The sequence below is a fragment of the Erythrolamprus reginae genome, chromosome 3, assembly GCF_031021105.1.
Source record: "Erythrolamprus reginae isolate rEryReg1 chromosome 3, rEryReg1.hap1, whole genome shotgun sequence".
In the NCBI taxonomy this organism is placed as follows: Eukaryota; Metazoa; Chordata; class Lepidosauria; order Squamata; family Dipsadidae; genus Erythrolamprus; species Erythrolamprus reginae.
The window spans coordinates 197,257,715-197,275,716 of record NC_091952.1 but is presented as its reverse complement, the minus strand read 5'-3'; the positions used below and the strand labels follow the sequence as shown (position 1 = coordinate 197,275,716).

At 40.8% G+C, this 18,002-nt stretch overlaps 1 protein-coding gene across 2 annotated transcripts in view; it reads left to right on the top strand.

Moving 5' to 3' along the window:
• The first annotated feature begins 504 nt into the window (after positions 1-504).
• VAPA (VAMP associated protein A) overlaps positions 505-18,002 on the top strand; it is a 41,619-nt gene continuing 24,121 nt past the window's right edge. The window contains exon 1 of one of the 2 annotated variants that reach the window (XM_070747524.1): positions 505-1,215. In XM_070747524.1, coding sequence (XP_070603625.1) covers positions 1,140-1,215 — 76 coding nt within the window. In that variant the 5' untranslated portion in view covers positions 505-1,139. The remainder of the gene's footprint in view (positions 1,216-18,002) is intronic. The other variant, XM_070747523.1, reaches the window with a different exon arrangement.

The following is an 18,002-nucleotide window of genomic DNA, read 5'->3' as shown; positions in this document are numbered from 1 at the left end:
TTGTATCCTAAGATTTTTATTAATATTGATTGTTTCTTCATTGCTTATTTGACCCCTATGACAATTATTAAGTGTTGTACCACATGATTCTTAACAAATGTATCTTTTTCTTTTATGTACGCTGATAGCATATGCACCAAGACAAATTCATTGTGTGCCCAATCACACTTGGCCAATAAAATTCTATTCTATTCTGTTCTGTTCTATTCTAACAAGAAGTGCAAAATCTTAGGCTACCGCTATATTTCTATGCCGTCGCCAGGAGTAGAAAGCGACTGATGACACAAGAAGCAGTACAATACACATCTCTTTGACGACACCTAAAGGTCAGCTGGACTTGTGCAATTCAACTTTTTCTCCTTTCAGTCGGGACAAAGAACTGTCACTGAAGCAAACTAAAGTCGAAAGCCAAGTTCTAATCTAAGAGAACGAAGGTCCCGCGATGCAACACACACTCGCTCTCCCCCTCATTTACTTGAATACTACAATTCCCGGCATGCATCTGAACGAAATTCGGGTACGCGTGGAGTTTCAGCAATCAAGCCGCTCTCTTTCGGCGACGTTGAAACTTCTGACGCCTTAATGTCCTTGAGTCAATTTTCTCCTTTCGGGTTAGCCGAGTCGTCAGGCGCTTTCAGAGGAAACCCGACCGACCGACCGCCTCTTTGCCTTTGAGCTTTACGTTCCCCTCGCGCGTGACAATTCCCGGATTCCTGGTTGCGGCGCGCCCGCGCGCGCGCCGAGGCGACGCTTGTCTTGTTTCGCGCGCGCCCCCGCGCGGTTCCCCGCACGGCTGGGCGCGCGCGTGCTCGAACTTCTCGGCCGCTGTCCTCGCGCCCGCGCCCGGAGTTGGCGTTCATCGCAGTGCGCTGGGGGAGAAAGCCAGCCAGTCAGTTGCTCCAAAAGGGGGCAGCGGAGGGAGGCGAGAGACCGAGCAAGGCAAAGGCAGCGGCAAGACCCCCGCGTGGTTTGCGGAGCTACGTGGAAGGGGGACGGCTGCGTGAGCCCAGCCGCCGCCGCAACAAGCCCTCCTCGCAAGGCTCCCTCCTCCTCCTTCCCCAGCGGAACGTCCTCCCTCCCTCCCCACCCGCCCGCCCGCCCTCTCCTTCCTCCTGGAGTCAGCGAACGTGTGAGCAGCGATGGCGGCCGCCGGAGTCCTGGCCAAGCACGAGCAGATCCTGGTGCTCGATCCGCCCACCGACCTGAAATTCAAAGGTACGGCAATACAGAAAAGGCCGGTGGAGGGACGGAGGGCCGAGAGCGAGAAGGCCGGCGAAGGAAACCGGATCCTTACCGCGCGCGCGAGCCTGCGGAAGAGGGGGGGGGGGGCAGAGAGATGAGTGGGGGTAGCCCGAAGAGGCCCGAGCCATTCCTTCTCCCCCCACACCCCCCCTTCTGAGGCTCGAGGAGGACGTTCGATTCAGGAGGGGGGGGTGAAATAGGACGAAGCGCCGCGGTCGCCATTTTGCTCTTCTCTTGTCTTTACGACACCCCCACCCTCCCCGCCTCTCCCGCCCCAATTCCCGGTGGGTTTGCTGTAGTGAGCGGTAAAGGCGGCGGTTCGCTGCCTTTCCCTCTGAAGTCCCCCTCAGCGGCTGCTTGAAGGCCGCCGGTGGACCCCGAGAGGGAAGAGAGGCTCAAGAGCCTCAACCGCTTTTTGGCAAGGAGCTGCCTTGAAGACCTGGCAGCCGTTCCTCTCTCTCTCTCTCTCTTACTGCACCGCAGCAGCACCCTCCGTTCCCTGAGCCCCGGGACGCTCGGCTGGCAGCCACCCGCACGGCGTCCCTCCTGCTATATGAGGCGGGCATGGCCCCTGTCACAGGCATGACACACCGAGTCTTTCCCGGTAGGCTTTTAGCCGCCCTCCCCTGTTGACTGGGAGAGGCCCAAGTTGCAGAAAATGCCCTGTGACTCTCCACGCGTCTTGTATTTTCATAGAGCGTCTGTTTGGGGATTTTTTTTTGTACCGGGTCTGGCGAAAAGGGGTGGGTGGGGGTTGCTGCCTTCCATTCAGTACACACAGCATACAATACAGTACTGTATGCAGCGCATGACAGCGGCGGTTTGTCCGTGCGGGTATTACACGACCGTAAAAAAAAAAAAAAAGGAAAAAAAAAGAGTGGCGATACCTTGCACCAACACCCTTTGATGTGTCATGTATGTACTTAGTTCAGGGGCGTTTTCCACTGCAACGCTTGTGAGGCTCCTTTTGCATGTTGAACTTTATATAAATTGGCATTCGTCTTCGGATCGATGGCTCCATTTAAAGGGAGTTCCAGCTGCAATTCCATGCAACCGGCGTGGAAGACTCGGATAACTTTATAAGCCTTGGATGTCCCTTGTATGCTTTAGTACAGTGAATTCGTGTGTGAAACCCTGTAGGGCTGTTACGTAATAGGTGATAAAAATGTTACTTTCTGATTGGGCTCCATTAGAAGAACAGGGATAGTTATTAAATTAGAGCAAGGTAAGGACACCTTAAAACAAGATTCCCCCCCTCACCCCTCTGGTAAGATTGTATTGGTCATGACTTCCAGATTTTATAGATGTTTTTAAAATTAGATAATTATGCTTTTTAATAGAATGAATTAGGTGTGGGAAATGGATTTGAATATATAATTTAATAGCCTTTTTTGCGTTAAATAATAATTCTATAAGTCTCCAGAGTATTTTTTTTTAAAAAATTAATTCAAAAATTGAGTGGTTAGGGATCAGTGCTTTAAACTATTATTATTATTATTATTATTTATTAGACTTGTATGCCACCCTTCTCCGAGAGCTCGGGGACCCTAAAGAGGAAAAGCATTCTGCTTAAAAGTGAATTGAATGTTGAGGAAGGACATGCAGAACAAGATAATAGTACATTAGTTTGCTGAATTATTATGTGGATCCGTGTCCCTCCTGGTTGGTTTCGGCCAGCAGGGAGGTGACACGGAGCTGGGCCCAGGAGATTACCAACGCTTCCTTGGGGAGGGGAGTTTTTCCATCACTCTATAAAGAAGCGCTTGTGCGCCCCCTCCTCAAGAAGCCCTCCCTGGACCCAGCCGTACTTAACAACTATCGTCCAGTCTCCAACCTTCCCTTTATGGGGAAGGTTGTCGAGAAGGTGGTGGCACTCCAGCTCCAGCGGTCCTTGGAAGAAGCCGATTATCTAGGTCCCCGGCAGTCGGGTTTCAGGGCCGGTTACAGCACGGAAACCGCTTTGGTCGCGTTGATGGATGATCTCTGGCGGGCCCGGGACAGGGGTTTATCCTCTGTCCTGGTGCTCCTTGACCTCTCAGCGGCTTTCGATACCATCGACCATGGTATCCTTCTGCACCGGCTGGAGGGGTTGGGAGTGGGAGGCACTGTCCTTCAGTGGTTCTCCTCCTACCTCTCTGGCCGGTCGCAGTCGGTGTTAGTGGGGGGCCAGAGGTCGACTCCTAGGTTTCTCCCTTGTGGGGGCCTCAGGGGTCGGTCCTCTCCCCCCTGCTATTCAACATCTACATGAAACCGCTGGGCGAGATCATCCAAGGACATGGGGTGAGGTATCATCAATATGCGGATGATACCCAGCTTTACATCTCCACCCCATGCCCAGTCAACGAAGCGGTGGAAGTGATGTGCCGGTGCCTGGAGGCTGTTGGGGCCTGGATGGGTGTCAACAGACTCAAGCTCAACCCGGATAAGACGGAGTGGCTGTGGGTTCTGCCTCCCAAGGACAATCCCATCTGTCCGTCCATCACCCTGGGGGGAGAATTATTGACCCCCTCAGAGAGGGTCCGCAGCTTGGGCGTCCTCCTCGATCCACAGCTCACATTAGAACAACATCTCTCAGCTGTGGCGAGGGGGGCGTTTGCCCAGGTTCGCCTGGTGCACCAGTTGCGGCCCTATCTGGACCGGGACTCATTGCTCACAGTCACTCATGCCCTCATCACCTCGAGGTTCGACTACTGTAATGCTCTCTACATGGGGCTACCTTTGAAAAGTGTTCGGAAACTTCAGATCGTGCAAAATGCAGCTGCGAGAGCAGTCATGGGCCTACCCAGGTATGCCCATGTTTCACCATCACTCCGCAGTCTGCATTGGTTGCCGATCAATTTCCGGTCACAATTCAAAGTGTTGGTTATGACCTTTAAAGCCCTTCATGGCATCGGACCAGAATATCTCCGAGACCGTCTCCTGCCGCACGAATCCCAGCGACCGATTAGGTCCCACAGAGTGGGCCTTCTCCGGGTCCCGTCAACTAAACAATGTCGGTTGGCGGGCCCCAGGGGAAGAGCCTTCTCTGTGGCGGCACCGACTCTCTGGAACCAACTCCCCCCGGAGATTAGAACTGCCCCTACTCTTCCTGCCTTCCGTAAACTCCTTAAAACCCACCTTTGCCGTCAGGCATGGGGGAACTGAAACATCTCCCCTGGGCACGTTTAATTTATGCATGGTATGTCTGTGTGTGTGACTGTTAGCATATGGGGTTTTTTAAATATTTAAATATTTTAAATTGTCTGATTGCTTATGATTTGTTTTTTACATGTTGTGAGCCGCCCCGAGTCTTCGGAGAGGGGCGGCATACAAATCTAAGTAATAAATAAATAATAAATAATGTGATTGGTTTTTTAATTGTTTACAGTTTGGGGAAAACTATGGATAGGAGTTCAGAGAAAGTTCTGAAACCTCTCATGAAAATTTTACTCATTGTGTGAAATTGGCATAGGAGCAAATACATTTTTCCTATAAGATTCATGGAGTTTATATTTTTATGATCACAAGTTAATATGTTTTTATCTTTGAACAATTTGTTTATTAATATTTTTAGAAGAATCATTAGCATAACGCAAGATGGTCATTCTTGTTTCTGAACATAGCTCAAATGGTAGAACATATAAATGCTTTGAATATCAGTGGTTCATTGACATTTTCAATTAAAGGACATTGTAATGGCATTGTTAAGAGGAGTCTTTGTCTGTAGAACCTTGGTGCGATTGATCATGAAGACATTTTGGTGTAGTGTCACATGCAATATTCTAGCTGGTTTTAGACCAGCAAGATCTACCATAGACTAAGTAATAATTACCTAGTAATAATAAATAATAATAATAGTAATAAGTAATAATCACCTAATGGAGAACTATAGCTTTAAATCTTTTGTCCAGCTTTTTTAGATGAAAGAAGAACCATCTAACAACAGAGATAAATGGCTGCTTCTCCTAATAAAAAAATAAAGGAACACTCAAATAACACATCCTAGATCTGAATGAATGAAATATTCTCATTGAATACTTTGTTCTGTACAAAGTTGAATGTGCACAACAGCATGTGAAATTGATTGTCAATCAGTGTTGCTTCCTAAGTGGACAGTTTGATTTCACAGAGGTTTGATTTACTTGGAGTTATATTGTGTTGTTTATGGTGTTTTTTTTTTTGAGCAGTGTTTTTTTTTTTTTTGAGCAGTGTGTATAAATTTTACAGCAATACCAACACAAGGGTAAGATTTTGTTCCCAAGAGCAGCTAACCAACTCAATTTCAACAGCACAAGATTAAACTGAATTGTTGCCCCATTATTTTGTAATTTGCACAGCACAACTAAAATTAACTGATGGGTATCCTTCATATTTCTCCTGTATGACAACATGGTTTTTCTGTCATCATTTGTGGTAGGACGCAAAGAGTCCTTTGCTCAATATTGTGAAAAAGGAAAATTGATTCTCTAACAAAAGTCCCCAAAAGCATAGTTGGTATATCAATGACTAAACAAGTCAAATGTTTTAACTACTAGGAAATTATCTTTCATTGGTTGGAATGCAGGGACTCACATTTGTCCTACATATTGCAGGTTGTCTAGAGGAAAGCCACAATGAATTGTCCTTTCATTTCAGCAAAGCTGGCCATTATATTCCAACTCCACTAAAACATTTTTGAGACAAAAGCAATGATATAACTATTATTTGGGATTCTAGTGAGGCCTTACACTAACTGCAGGCCAGAGGATACAGACCACGTGCTTAAGATTAATCGTGCAAGTCCCTAGATGTGTGTCTAATTAAGTTTTAAGACTAGAATGAGGAATAGGATGGAAGCTGGGATTTGGATCATTGTTTTTAATTTACATCCCTTATTAATTAAGATCACTCCCTGTCTAGAACCCTATGACTTTTGTAATGAGCCAATACAAAAAATGGGATATAACTAAGTAAAAAGATCATTGAAGGAGAGTTTCCTTGATGTAGGATGGTAATATGACATTAGCACCAAGGGTTTATAGGTTTTGGAATCTCCTCTGCCACCAAACCAGTTAGTTAATCTCAAACAATAAACATTGCAGAACATTTGCTCTGTCAGATTCAATTTCCTTCAGCAATATCAATGGCAAATATATTAAAAAAATCACTTCCACAAATATCTTTATTTCTGTAACTCAGATACCATAGAGCCGTGATGACGAACCTATGGCATGCGTGCCACAGGTGGCACATGGAACCATATCGGAGGGCACGTGAGGCATTGCCCTTTGTCAGCTCCAGCATGTGCACACTAGCCAGCTGACTTTTGACCTTGGGGAAGGCCGTTTCACCCTCTAGACAATTCAGGGAAGCTTCCCTAAAGCTCTGGAGTGCAAAAAAACAACCCAATGGGCAAATGGGAAGTTCGGAAAGTGCACTTCTGGTTTGCCTGTTGTGCTGTTTTTCACACTCCGGGGCTTCAGGAAGTTTTGCTTTCTGAACTTCCGGTTTGCACGTTTCGCTGTTTTTTCACCGTTCCATGCTTTAGTGAGGCTTGTGCGCATGCGCAGGGATGGAGGGGAAATTGTGCGCAGGGGCAGCATGTGTGTGTGTGCGCACATGCGTAGGGAGGAGGGAAGGGGGGTGGGCACGTGCATACATGCTAGCACGCACACGCACCCTTTTGGCACTCAAACAAAAAGATTCACTATCACTGCCATAGAGTATGTTTAGCATGATAGTAATATTTTCTTTCCCTTCTTTTCATTCTCTTCAATTTTTACAGTTTATTTTAACTGCCATGTTTAATGTATATTATATATTCTTGTTAGATGCACACATATGCTTATCGAAGATCTTAACAAAAGTTTTACCTATGTGTCATATAAGTATGTAGTAAGTTTCATTGAGCTCATGTTAATGCTTTGGAGAAAGCATATTGAATTCTGTATGTAAGTTTGAGTGGTTCACAAAATATGTGAACATAAAACAATTATAAATATAAAACAGGTTAAAATTATTGAAAAAAATCAACCAAACTATAATGATTTCTTACTTCCTTTGGTAGAGTTATGAATAAAACAATAAACCTTTACTATAAGTTTAGCATTTGTCTATATTATTTCTTTAATTCTGTGTAATTCTAATAATCAAATCCCCAAATCAACATTTCTTTCAGTTTCTCAGCAAAAAATCCAAAAGTAATTTCCAGGTAAAAATAAAATTAATATATTTTTTATTTAATGCTGTCAACTTTGCCATCTATGTCAATTCCATCAGCTTCACCATCCATTCTTCATACTTTCTATATACTTCATAGATATCTGTAAACTCTTCCATCTTTGTGCATACAAAAGTCTCATTGCAGTTCATCACATATAAAAGTGAGTTTCCATAAAATGTTTCAATTTTTTTATCCACTGAACCCCAAATAAAAATCTACTTTGAATTATATTTTCATTTTTAAAATCAGAATACATGCACAATCTCAGTATTTTCTAGCTTTCTTGCATGTTCACTAAAGTTGAAAAAATACCCTCAGTTTGATTTCCTTTCCAAGAAATATTTGAAATTCCCTTGTATGTTTCACAATTTTTCCAGTGTCATATACCAGGAATACATAATTTTATAAAAAGATTATAATTTAATGTAAATTTAAACCCTGTTTTCATCCTGCTTTCCCATTGACCCAATTGTATATTATATTCATTTTTGTCCATTTTATTATACAGTCTTTAACTTGTTTATCCTGTTTTAATTTTCAATAAAAATTAGTACATTTTAGCAATAGTACCATCATTTGTTTACAATTCAACATTAAAATCAGTCTTAGCATTATCAAGTTCATTAGTCCTTGTCTAATTCCAGTGGCATGTAAATTCTTCCAAATCCAGGTTTTCAAATGTAGCAGATCAATGTTAAATTAACCATTTTGGTTTAAGTGTAATTTCTAATAAAAGGTTTTTAGGGTGAGAACTATGAAGGAATTTTATGATTTATGTCAATTCAAAAATTTCAATAAGGTATGCCTAATAAAATGATTTTTAAAGTTTACATTAACTTTAACATATCCCAGTAGCTGTGCCAAAAGGTATTAAGTCATGTTCTTCCAATTCCAAGAGCAGTCTATTTCTTAAAGTTACTCACCCTTTCACCCATATTTAACAGCAAGCTGTGAAATACAGTTTCAAAATCTGGTCTTCTGATTCCTCTCTTTCTTTAGCATGGATCAGCTGTTTGCATTTAATTCTCAGTTTCTTGCCTTGCCAAACAATTTTTGAAATATCTTCTGTAGCTTAAATGTTACATCAGTTGTCAGTATTGGTATTGTCTGGAATAAAAATAACATTCTAGGTAAAACATTAATCACAGAAATTCTTCCCAACAATGGCAGTTGCACTTTCCCCCCATCTCAACCTATCTTTTTTAACTCCATTCCATATTTTAACATTATTTTGAAATAACAGGCAAATCATATTTTTCTAGTCAAATATTTAACTTTTTTAAAGGTCATTTTTAAAACCAGATTTTTTTCCCATCATCGTCTTGATCTTGTTTAGTCATATTTTTACCAATATCTTTTAAAAATTAATCTTAAAACCTGCTAGTGCACTAGAATATTTTCAATATTTTAATCAAAAGATTCAACCCCTTTCAGAGGTTTTGTAAAATCAAAAACCAAATTATCAGCAAAAGCTCTGAATGTAAAGATCTTATTTTTAATATTAAGCCCATTATTTTTTCATGTTGTCTAATGCCTCTGTTCAAAACTTCAAGAACCAGAATAAACAACAAAGGGGACAGCAGACAACCTTATTCCTTTATTGATGTCACATGATTTTGTCACCATTAATTTAATTTATTGCATTTTTCAAAATATAAGACAAACCTTTCCCCTCCGAAAGATGGTGGAAATGTCAGTGTACATTTTTGGCTTCCCAAAATTCTGCCTTCACGTCCCATTTTTGTGAAAAATGGATCCATTTTTCGCAAAAATGGAGTGCGCAGAGAATTTGGGAGGCCTGTGGTGTGCTCCTGGGGACTCCAGGGAAAGCAAGAACAACCTTGTTTTTGCACAAAAATGTGGCTTTTTTTTGCAAAAATGGGGGCATTTTTGCATTTCCCTCAGCCTCCTGGAGTACTCTGCAGACTTCCCAAACCCTCTGTGTGCCCCATTTTTCTGAAAAATGGGTCTGTTTTTGCAAAAAAATGGGGGGTGTAGGTAGTTTGGGGGGGCCCTGCAGAGTGCTCCTGGGAGCCGGGGGAAGGCAAAAACATACCCGTTTTTGCAAAAAATGGGGTGCACAAAGGTTTTGGAAACTTGCAGAGTGCTTCTGGAGGGGAGGACAAAAACTTTTCTTACTTTAAAAAATCTTTAGAAATCTTGGTGCATTTTATACAGTTATACAGTCTGAAAAATATGCTAATTATTTGTATCCTACTTTTATTATTTTTATAAATAACTCAAGGCAGCGGACATATGCAATGTACCTCCCTCCTCCTATTTTTCCTACAACAACCCCGTCAGATGATTGTCTAAAACTCTGTGCTAAGAAAATTAATGCAGCTTCATTTTATTACATTGTTTGGCCTTCCAGTACAGTTCTCACATTATTTTTTTACATAGCTTATAGGTAGAAATCCACTTCAATTTTCATGAATGAACTTTTATCTTGTAAGAACTTGTTTACTTCATCCACGAAAATTGATGAAAACACTAGCTAATCATTGTTAATGAAAAATTCATTTATAATTCTTAGTGGAAGGTAAAATCTTGCCCTTCTTTTGGTAACAACAAATATTGACTTCTTTCCAAGATTCTCCTTGTAGAATGGAAAATATTAAATAATGCTCGTATTAAAAGTTTTTAAAAAAAGATTTAATCCTGTTTTCATAATTTTGAAAAACCAGTAGCAACACACAATTACTAATGGGTTTGACATAATACAAGAATTTTAAATATTTTAATTAAAGTTAATTACCAATTTTTTCAGACTATAAGATGCACTGGAGAATAAACAGACCAAGATTTCGAAGAGGTAAACAGGAAAAAAAATATTTTTTGCCCTCCCCTGCCTCCAGGAGCATTCTGCAGGCCTCCCAATTCCTCTGTGTGTCCTGTTTTTCATGAAAACAGAGCACGCAGACGCTTTGGGGGGCCTGTGCATTGCTCCTGGGGGCAGGGGAAGGCAAAAGTATAACATGGGTGTGGGAGGAGGGAAACAAACCTGCTTTTTATGAACACAGGCTGATTTTTTTTTGCAAACATTGGTTATGGAGAGGCTTTGGAAGGTGTGCAGAGTGCTCCTGGGGGCTGGGGATGGCAAAAACACAATGTGTGAGGGGTTGGGGGCCAGTTTTTTGCAAAAAGGGGCTGCACAGAGATTTGGGGAGGCCTGAAGAGTCTGGGAGGGCAAAAACAGGCCCATTTTTTGCTTCCTAAATCCCCCATGTGTCGTGTTTTTATTCTCCCCAGCCCCTAAGAGCACTCTGCAGGCCTCCCAAACCCTCTACTCACAGTTTTCATCTAAAAATGGGCCTGCTTATGGCAAAAACAGGATGCGTGGGGCAGGGTTTCGAGAGGCCACAAATGGCTGTATTCTGTATATAAAAAGCGCTAACATTTCCACCTTCTTTTTTGGGCGGGTGGGTGCGTCTTATACTCCAAAAATATGGTACTAATTTTATATTACATATAGTAACTTTTTTAATTAAAGGAAATGGGTTGAAACACACCAGCTGTATTAACTTTTAATTTAGTCAATCCATATACTGTAATATATTCTTACAGATTATTAGTTTATATGCTGGTTTATAACTACTAAATATTCATTGTTAGCTTGATATTGAGATCTGTGAACATTAAATATGTATTCAGGAGTATAGCTCACATTTGCTTGTGGTATTATTAATGAAATTATAACTGCAAATACAGTTGGTTACACAAGCATAAAAAACAGTTAACTACTAAAAATAGTGATGTAAGAATAACTGGCATAGTTGGAGCCATAGGTAATGGAAAGAGGTTGCAACCAATCCCCTTCTAACATACCCAGGAACTGTCCATACCTTATTAGATTTAGAGAGCTATGATTATGGTGTAGCTTTCACAGGAGCTACAAAAGTACCTCTCTTTTTCCATGGAGGCTTTTATCTGTCTTACAACTCCTGGTATGTTTTTCCAAGAACTGTCTTATTGATATACTTTCCTCTGCCTAAAAGTTAAAATTCGAGAGGACAAAAGTAAAATATTAAATTTAGTTGCTTCAGTGCAAAAATTGCTCATTATATAGCATATTTATTTATTTATTTATTTGTTTATTTGTTTATTTATTTGATTTCTATGCTGCCCTTCTCCTGAGACTCAGGACAATTTACAGCATATTAGAAATCTACATAAAACAATATTCTAAAAATCCACAGTTAAAATTAAGCAAACAGGTTCACACATCCAACATTCATTCATTGGGCGGGCCAACATGTCAAAATTTCAGTGGCCCCAAGCCTGTCAGCAGAGGTGGTCTTCAAAGCTTTGCTTTATCTCTATAAAATTTTAATTTGATTGGAAAATAGATGTTAAGAATAACTAGACCTTAACTTCCCATTATAAATACTTGCTTCTGAATCTCTAATAATGGAAAAGCAAATAGGCCTACATGTAATATGAGAAGTAGGTTTAAAATATCAATTATTAAACATTTGGCAGTGCTGGAAAAGTTAATTAAATTGTACCATACATAGCAGATTGATATGTTGCGTCTTAATGATTCCTGGTTATTCACAGTAACAAACTAGGAAAATATCCATAAAACAAAAACATAGAATCAGTAAAAATGTTTAGGACAATAACCTACCCTAACTTTAACAGTTGTTATTCATCTATGTTATTCATCTACTCTTAAATGTCTTAGACTGAATGAATGAAAGAATAGAACCTAAGCAGTTATGTAATAGTAATAGCAAAAGCATATTATAGACTTATATACCACTTAACAATGCTTTGAAGCCTGTTGTAAATGGTTTAAAGAGTCAGCATATTGTCCCCAGCAATCCGGGTCCTCATTTTACCAACTTCAGAAGGATGGAAGGCTGAGTCAACCTTGAGCCGGTCAGAATTGAATTCTTGGCAGTGAGCAGTGACTTAGCCTGCAATATTGCACACTAACCAGTGTATCATCTCAGTTAACCTATTTCTTATGAGTTATGAGCTTTTAGCAATTGGTAAACCAATAGATCTGTCAATTCAAGGATATAATATACTGAATGAAATGAGTGGATTAAGGTCATTTTGTAGCTGTAGTGAATGGCTAGCTGGGCTGTGTGTATGCAGCTTGAAAGTTTTGACTTGCTGGGTCATGACTTTTGGTCCTATCATCCTTTTGCTCGGGTCCATGGTATAGCTTTTGATTATGATTTAGTATACTTTACCATTATTACCACTTGCTGGAGGAAATAAATGTTTTGACCATTCCAGTTGCGTGAGAGATGTGGTTCTTATCGCCCAAGCAAATTAACTCAACTGCAAGACTGAGCACAATAATAATTATGATGCAACTTTTTATAGCATCACTTTCTGATTCTAGCAATTTTGAGGTTTGCGGCCATATAACAGCAGCTTAATTGCCTTATCAGGAGGCGAAAACATAACCATTAGTCTTAAATTTTTAAAAAAATATTATTTAAAATAGGGAAAACTAATTTTTTTAAGCTTGGGTACCTAAAATAAGCCTCTTAAAATGCTATGGAAAGCAGACACCGATCCAAATATGAATCTGAGGCACAAAGAAGTTAAGATAGAGCAAATCATACTTTAGTTATAACAAAAACTTCTGATAGAAAAAGAGACAACTTCCTTGAAATAGGTAGCAATTACATTCCAGATACAATATTTAGCATATCTGAAAACAAAATAATGTTCAAGAAGAAAATGGCCTAGAACTCATATGTTGGAGAGAGTGGGAATTTTCTCTAACCTGTTTCTCCTGTTAGCTGGTCCTTACTCCCTCAGATTGCAACCTTTAGCCAAAGTTTTAACAGTGGTTCTCAACCTTCCTGATGCTGCGACCCTTTAATACAGTTCCTCATGTGCTGGTGACCCCCAACCATAAAATAATAAAATTATTAGAAAACTCAAGGGTGGGTTCTAACTTACCTCGCTGCTGGTTTGCTTCTTCCTTCTTTCTGACAGCACTTAATGGATGTGCGTGCACTTTGTGTGCGCATGCATGCGCAGTGCGGATTTTTTTTAAAAATGGGAAAAGCCGAAAGCAAGTTGGCGCCACATGTACTGTACCGAAAATTTGGCTTCTGTGCATGCTCAGAAGTTTCCATGGTACAGATTATTTTGGGTAATAGTAGTCTATTTGTATGTGGATGGACCCGCCTGGAGATGGATAGAAAGAAGAGTGGTGTCTCAGTTGCTAAGACCATTAGAAATATGTGTTTTTTGATGGTCTTAGGCGACCCCTATGAAAGGGTTGTTCAACCTCCAAAAGGATCACGATCCACAGGTTGAGAACTGCTGCTTTAGAAGCATTTCTTTGTAGCTCCTGTTTACTCATCAGAGTTTTATGGGTCATGGTTCAACATTTTTTCTCTCTTCAATCTAGACACCTAACATTGCTGTAACCATGGTTTCCAAACAAATCATCCCTGGCTACATAGAGTCTTTGCCTGTCCCTCCTTAAGCAGGCTTTGTTCTCTTCTTGAAGGTGTTCTTGATTCCAAGTCACACTTTCATCTTTAATCCCAGAGAAAGATTGTTAGCTCTCTCCTGGAAACTAATCATGTGACTATTTCCAATCTCATTTTGCTTATGTTTCTACACACCCTTGTTTTTTTTTCTCCGTCTAAATTATTAGTGTTAGATTTTTATCCTGCATTATTAACATATAACTCAAAGTTGCAAACATCTAATACTCATGCCTTCTATTTTCTCCACAACAACAACCATGTGAGTTGGGTTGGAATGAGAGAACAAGACTGGCTTAAAGTCACCCAACTAACTATCATGCCTAAAATGGGACTAGAATTTATAATCTTAACTACTACAGATTGTCTTCGGTTTATGTTCAAAATTGGGATTGGAATTTTGGTTGCTAAACAATGCAATCATTAAGCGAATCATCACATGACCAGACATGATTTTTTAATAACCATTTTTGCTGTAATTGTTAAGCAAGTCTCTCTGTCACTAAGCAAATCGCATGGTTCTTAAGCACAACTGGCTTTCCTTATTGACTTTACTTGTTGGAAGTTGGCTGGGAAGATTGTAAATTATAATCGTGTGACCATAAGATGCTGCAATGATCATGAATGTGAGTTGATTGCCAAGTTCCTACATTGTGATCATGCAGCCATGGAGGTGGTGCTACAGTCATAACTTTGAGAATGGATTAAGTCACTTTTTTTCATTACCTTCACAACTTCAAACTATTATTAAATAAGCGGTTCTAAGTCAAAGACTACATGTATATCAAATTGGCTCCATCAGATGTTCTCTTTCTGAAGATATACCACTGATTGTTCTTTTCTCTACAGACAACAGTTTTTGTCAGCAATTGTGAAGAAAGGGAAACTTATTGAGCAAACCAGGGCAAGATTCTTCTTCATCACCTTTGGCTGATGCAAGCAATTTATGTTATGTATAACTTGGGAGATGAATATTTTGAGATAATTTATTGACTGTATTTTTCATAGTACAAGATGCACCTTTCCCCCCCTAAAAGAGGCTAAAAATTTGGGTGCATCTTATACTCTGAATGTAGGTTTTACTAAGCTTTTTTTCCAGCCTTAACGAGGTGCTAACACATTCTTCTGTGCTTTACTAGCTAAGCGATCTTCCCTTTGTCTGTTTTTCTCCATACTGGGTGGAACTATCATCCATGATGTGTTGACATCCATCAGCCAGTGAGGACTGTGTCTGTTTATAATAAAAAACAGGCTCTGCCTCTAAGGTCAGCTTTGACTCAGTCCTCAGACTGGCAGAACTTGTGATCAAGTTCCTATTCTGGATTATAGTTTCATTCCTCGCCAATTTGAGAGGAGTGAGGAGGGATCATGGCACTAAAATCCACTGTCATTCTTTTTTTTTTTGTTGGGTTAAGCAGAATCTATTCTTCCATATCCAGGTGCCCACAGCTTTCTGGCCCTGGATAAAGATATAACATTGCATATTATTAGTATATGGATGATACTTAACCCTGTGCTAACAAATGTTTATGTGTCTTAAATGTTAAATAGGAGCAGGGGGAGAGAGTGGAACTCTAAGGAAATCTGTAAAGCAGGAATGTAGAGCTAAACCTGTCAATATCAATCTGAACTGCTTTGGAGGAAAGAGAACCACTGCAACACTGTGCTGTCAGAAGGTTACCATATCGCTGATAGTATCATAATTCACCGAGGGATGAATCAAAGAGGGTCAAATGAAAACCCCATTCCAGTCCTACTATAGATCATGTATAGATATGATCTATGCTTTTTCAGTGCTACATCTGAACTGAAACTGAAAAGGGTAAGATAATCCATACTGTGAAGGGGTGGGTGGGTGGGTGGGTCTGTAGCTGCAAACTGATCTCCTCAACAGTCTTTCCTAAAAAGGAAGCCTAACTCTAATCGTAACCTTAAAAAGAGAATGTTGCAGACAGGATGAAAATTGTCTAGAATTGTTAGATCCAAGGATGAAACCGGGAGGAGGGGGCAGACACCTGCCTCTTTAAGGACTGGCAAGCTACTGCTTCCTTCAAAGATTTATTCACCAAACTATAGAAACTATGTTGGAACCATCCAACCTAATCACTGTATTGTAAACCCATATATATGGTCCTCTCCTAATATATAGCCTCATTTGAAACAGACTATCAAATGAGAGGTTCACACATTCTCCCTAGAGCTGGATTGAGAGCATCCAGGAATGGGTAGCAGCTCTATCTTCTGCATGGAGACTGTGCATGTGATCTTTATTTGTATATCTGTTTATTCCTTCCTCATCTGGTGATTCTCCAGTTCTGCTCAGTCTTCATGCTGAACAGACGTCTTGGAGAGAGCTGCACCTTTGGGCAGGATTCTCAAATCGTGAGCTTTACAAATCTTTTATTCCATCAAGGGATAGCTTTGTGATCAGGCAACTTTTTGGTCTGCTGATTGTAAGCCACTTTTTGCCAGCTTTGTTGAACCGAGGTCCCACCCTGCTGCTATTTGTAGTAAAGGCTTAATCCAGGATCCAGCTCCTTGGCGAGTGGAGGCCTGGGAATTCACCCCAGGAGGGCGGAAGGGGACTAGGTCACTGCCCAGAAGTGCCTGGGACATACCTGAAGCAGCAGGAGCATGAGGGAACATATTTAAAGCTGCAGCAGCTGGTCTGCCTGCGTTTGCTAAATGAGGATGATAGTGTCTTGTACGACCTACTCTAGGCAGCAGACCACAGCACATGGCAAAAAAGCTGATCCTGGGTTTTTCCCCTTCCACAGCTGGGCTTCTCTGGTCAGAGGGCAGCACCAAGGGGACAAAGGCTCCAAAATGGCTATCAAGGATGCTGAATTATGCCAAAAGGTGATAGATATCTGGCTAAGACCCAAAAGACTAGGAAAAGCCTGGATCAAGGAGGTTCCCCTTTGGGAGTGGCAGAGGTTTCCCGCCCTCAGAAAGAAAGATCATTGGCTCCTGTTAATGATCTTATGCTAATAGCTTTTTGCAGGAATGGTCGCCAGATGGTGCCAGAAAGACATGCTGTCCAACCTTAGGAGAGGCTTTGAATAGATCTACTCCAAACATGACTAAGTGAGGGTCTAACTCAGCTGCCTTATCTTAATACTAAGCAGGACACTGTTACATTTCAGATTATACTTTTACAGATCTTTAAAATTGATGTGGCTTTCTGGAAGTATTCTCTGGTATTTAAAAGAAGATACAATACCACTGGGCTTCTTCATTTTGTTAAGTTAATAATAAAGCAGTCTTTAAAAAAATAGCCATAATTTGAATATTCCATAGGCATTTACAGTTATTGACTAAAATCCTTACAGCAAAAAACAAACAGCCAGTTTCAGCACAGTCTGATCCCTTGAGCAATATGCCTCTATGCAGCTTCAGTTTCACTTTCATTTTAGCATGTGGGCTTGCAGGCAACTTCAGTCAATCAGCTGAGTGTCAGGAGGCAGATAATTAGTGACCTGTTGCTTTGAGGAGGTAAATTGCTTGCAGACAGTTATCAAAGAGTGGGGGTGGATGGGTGGGGTTACATTCAGTGTATAAGAGGCATCCAAGTTTTCATTCTCTTTTGGGTTGCATCTTATACTCAGAAAAATACAGTAGTTCTGAACTGAATTTGACTTTTAAATTGTTCAAATGCTTTATGTCTGGGGCAGAATAATCTGGAAAATTGAAGCCTCTACAGTCATCCCCATAAGAATAAACCTGCATCTCAAGATAACAATTTATGTATCAACAAAGAAAATATTGTTTATCAAAGTCTATGACAATGATGGCTAACAAAAATATCCTCCCTCGCCCTTCCCGGAGACCCTCTGGAAGCCAGAAACTCCTTCCAAGAGCCTCTGCACAAGCCCTTTACTTGTCTCAAAATGTGCTGGTAGAGAATGAGAGGACTGAGAGGGGGGCATAGCCAGCCAAAAATCATGTGCGTGCTGGAGCTGATCTATGGCAATGGCTCCCGTGCAGGCAGATTTGCCTCAGCGTGCCACCTATGACACACGCCATAAATTCACAATCACGAGTCTTTTAAGATTTATTAGAATCCATGAAATAAACAGCTCTTACTGCAATCAAATATGTTGTATGTAAGT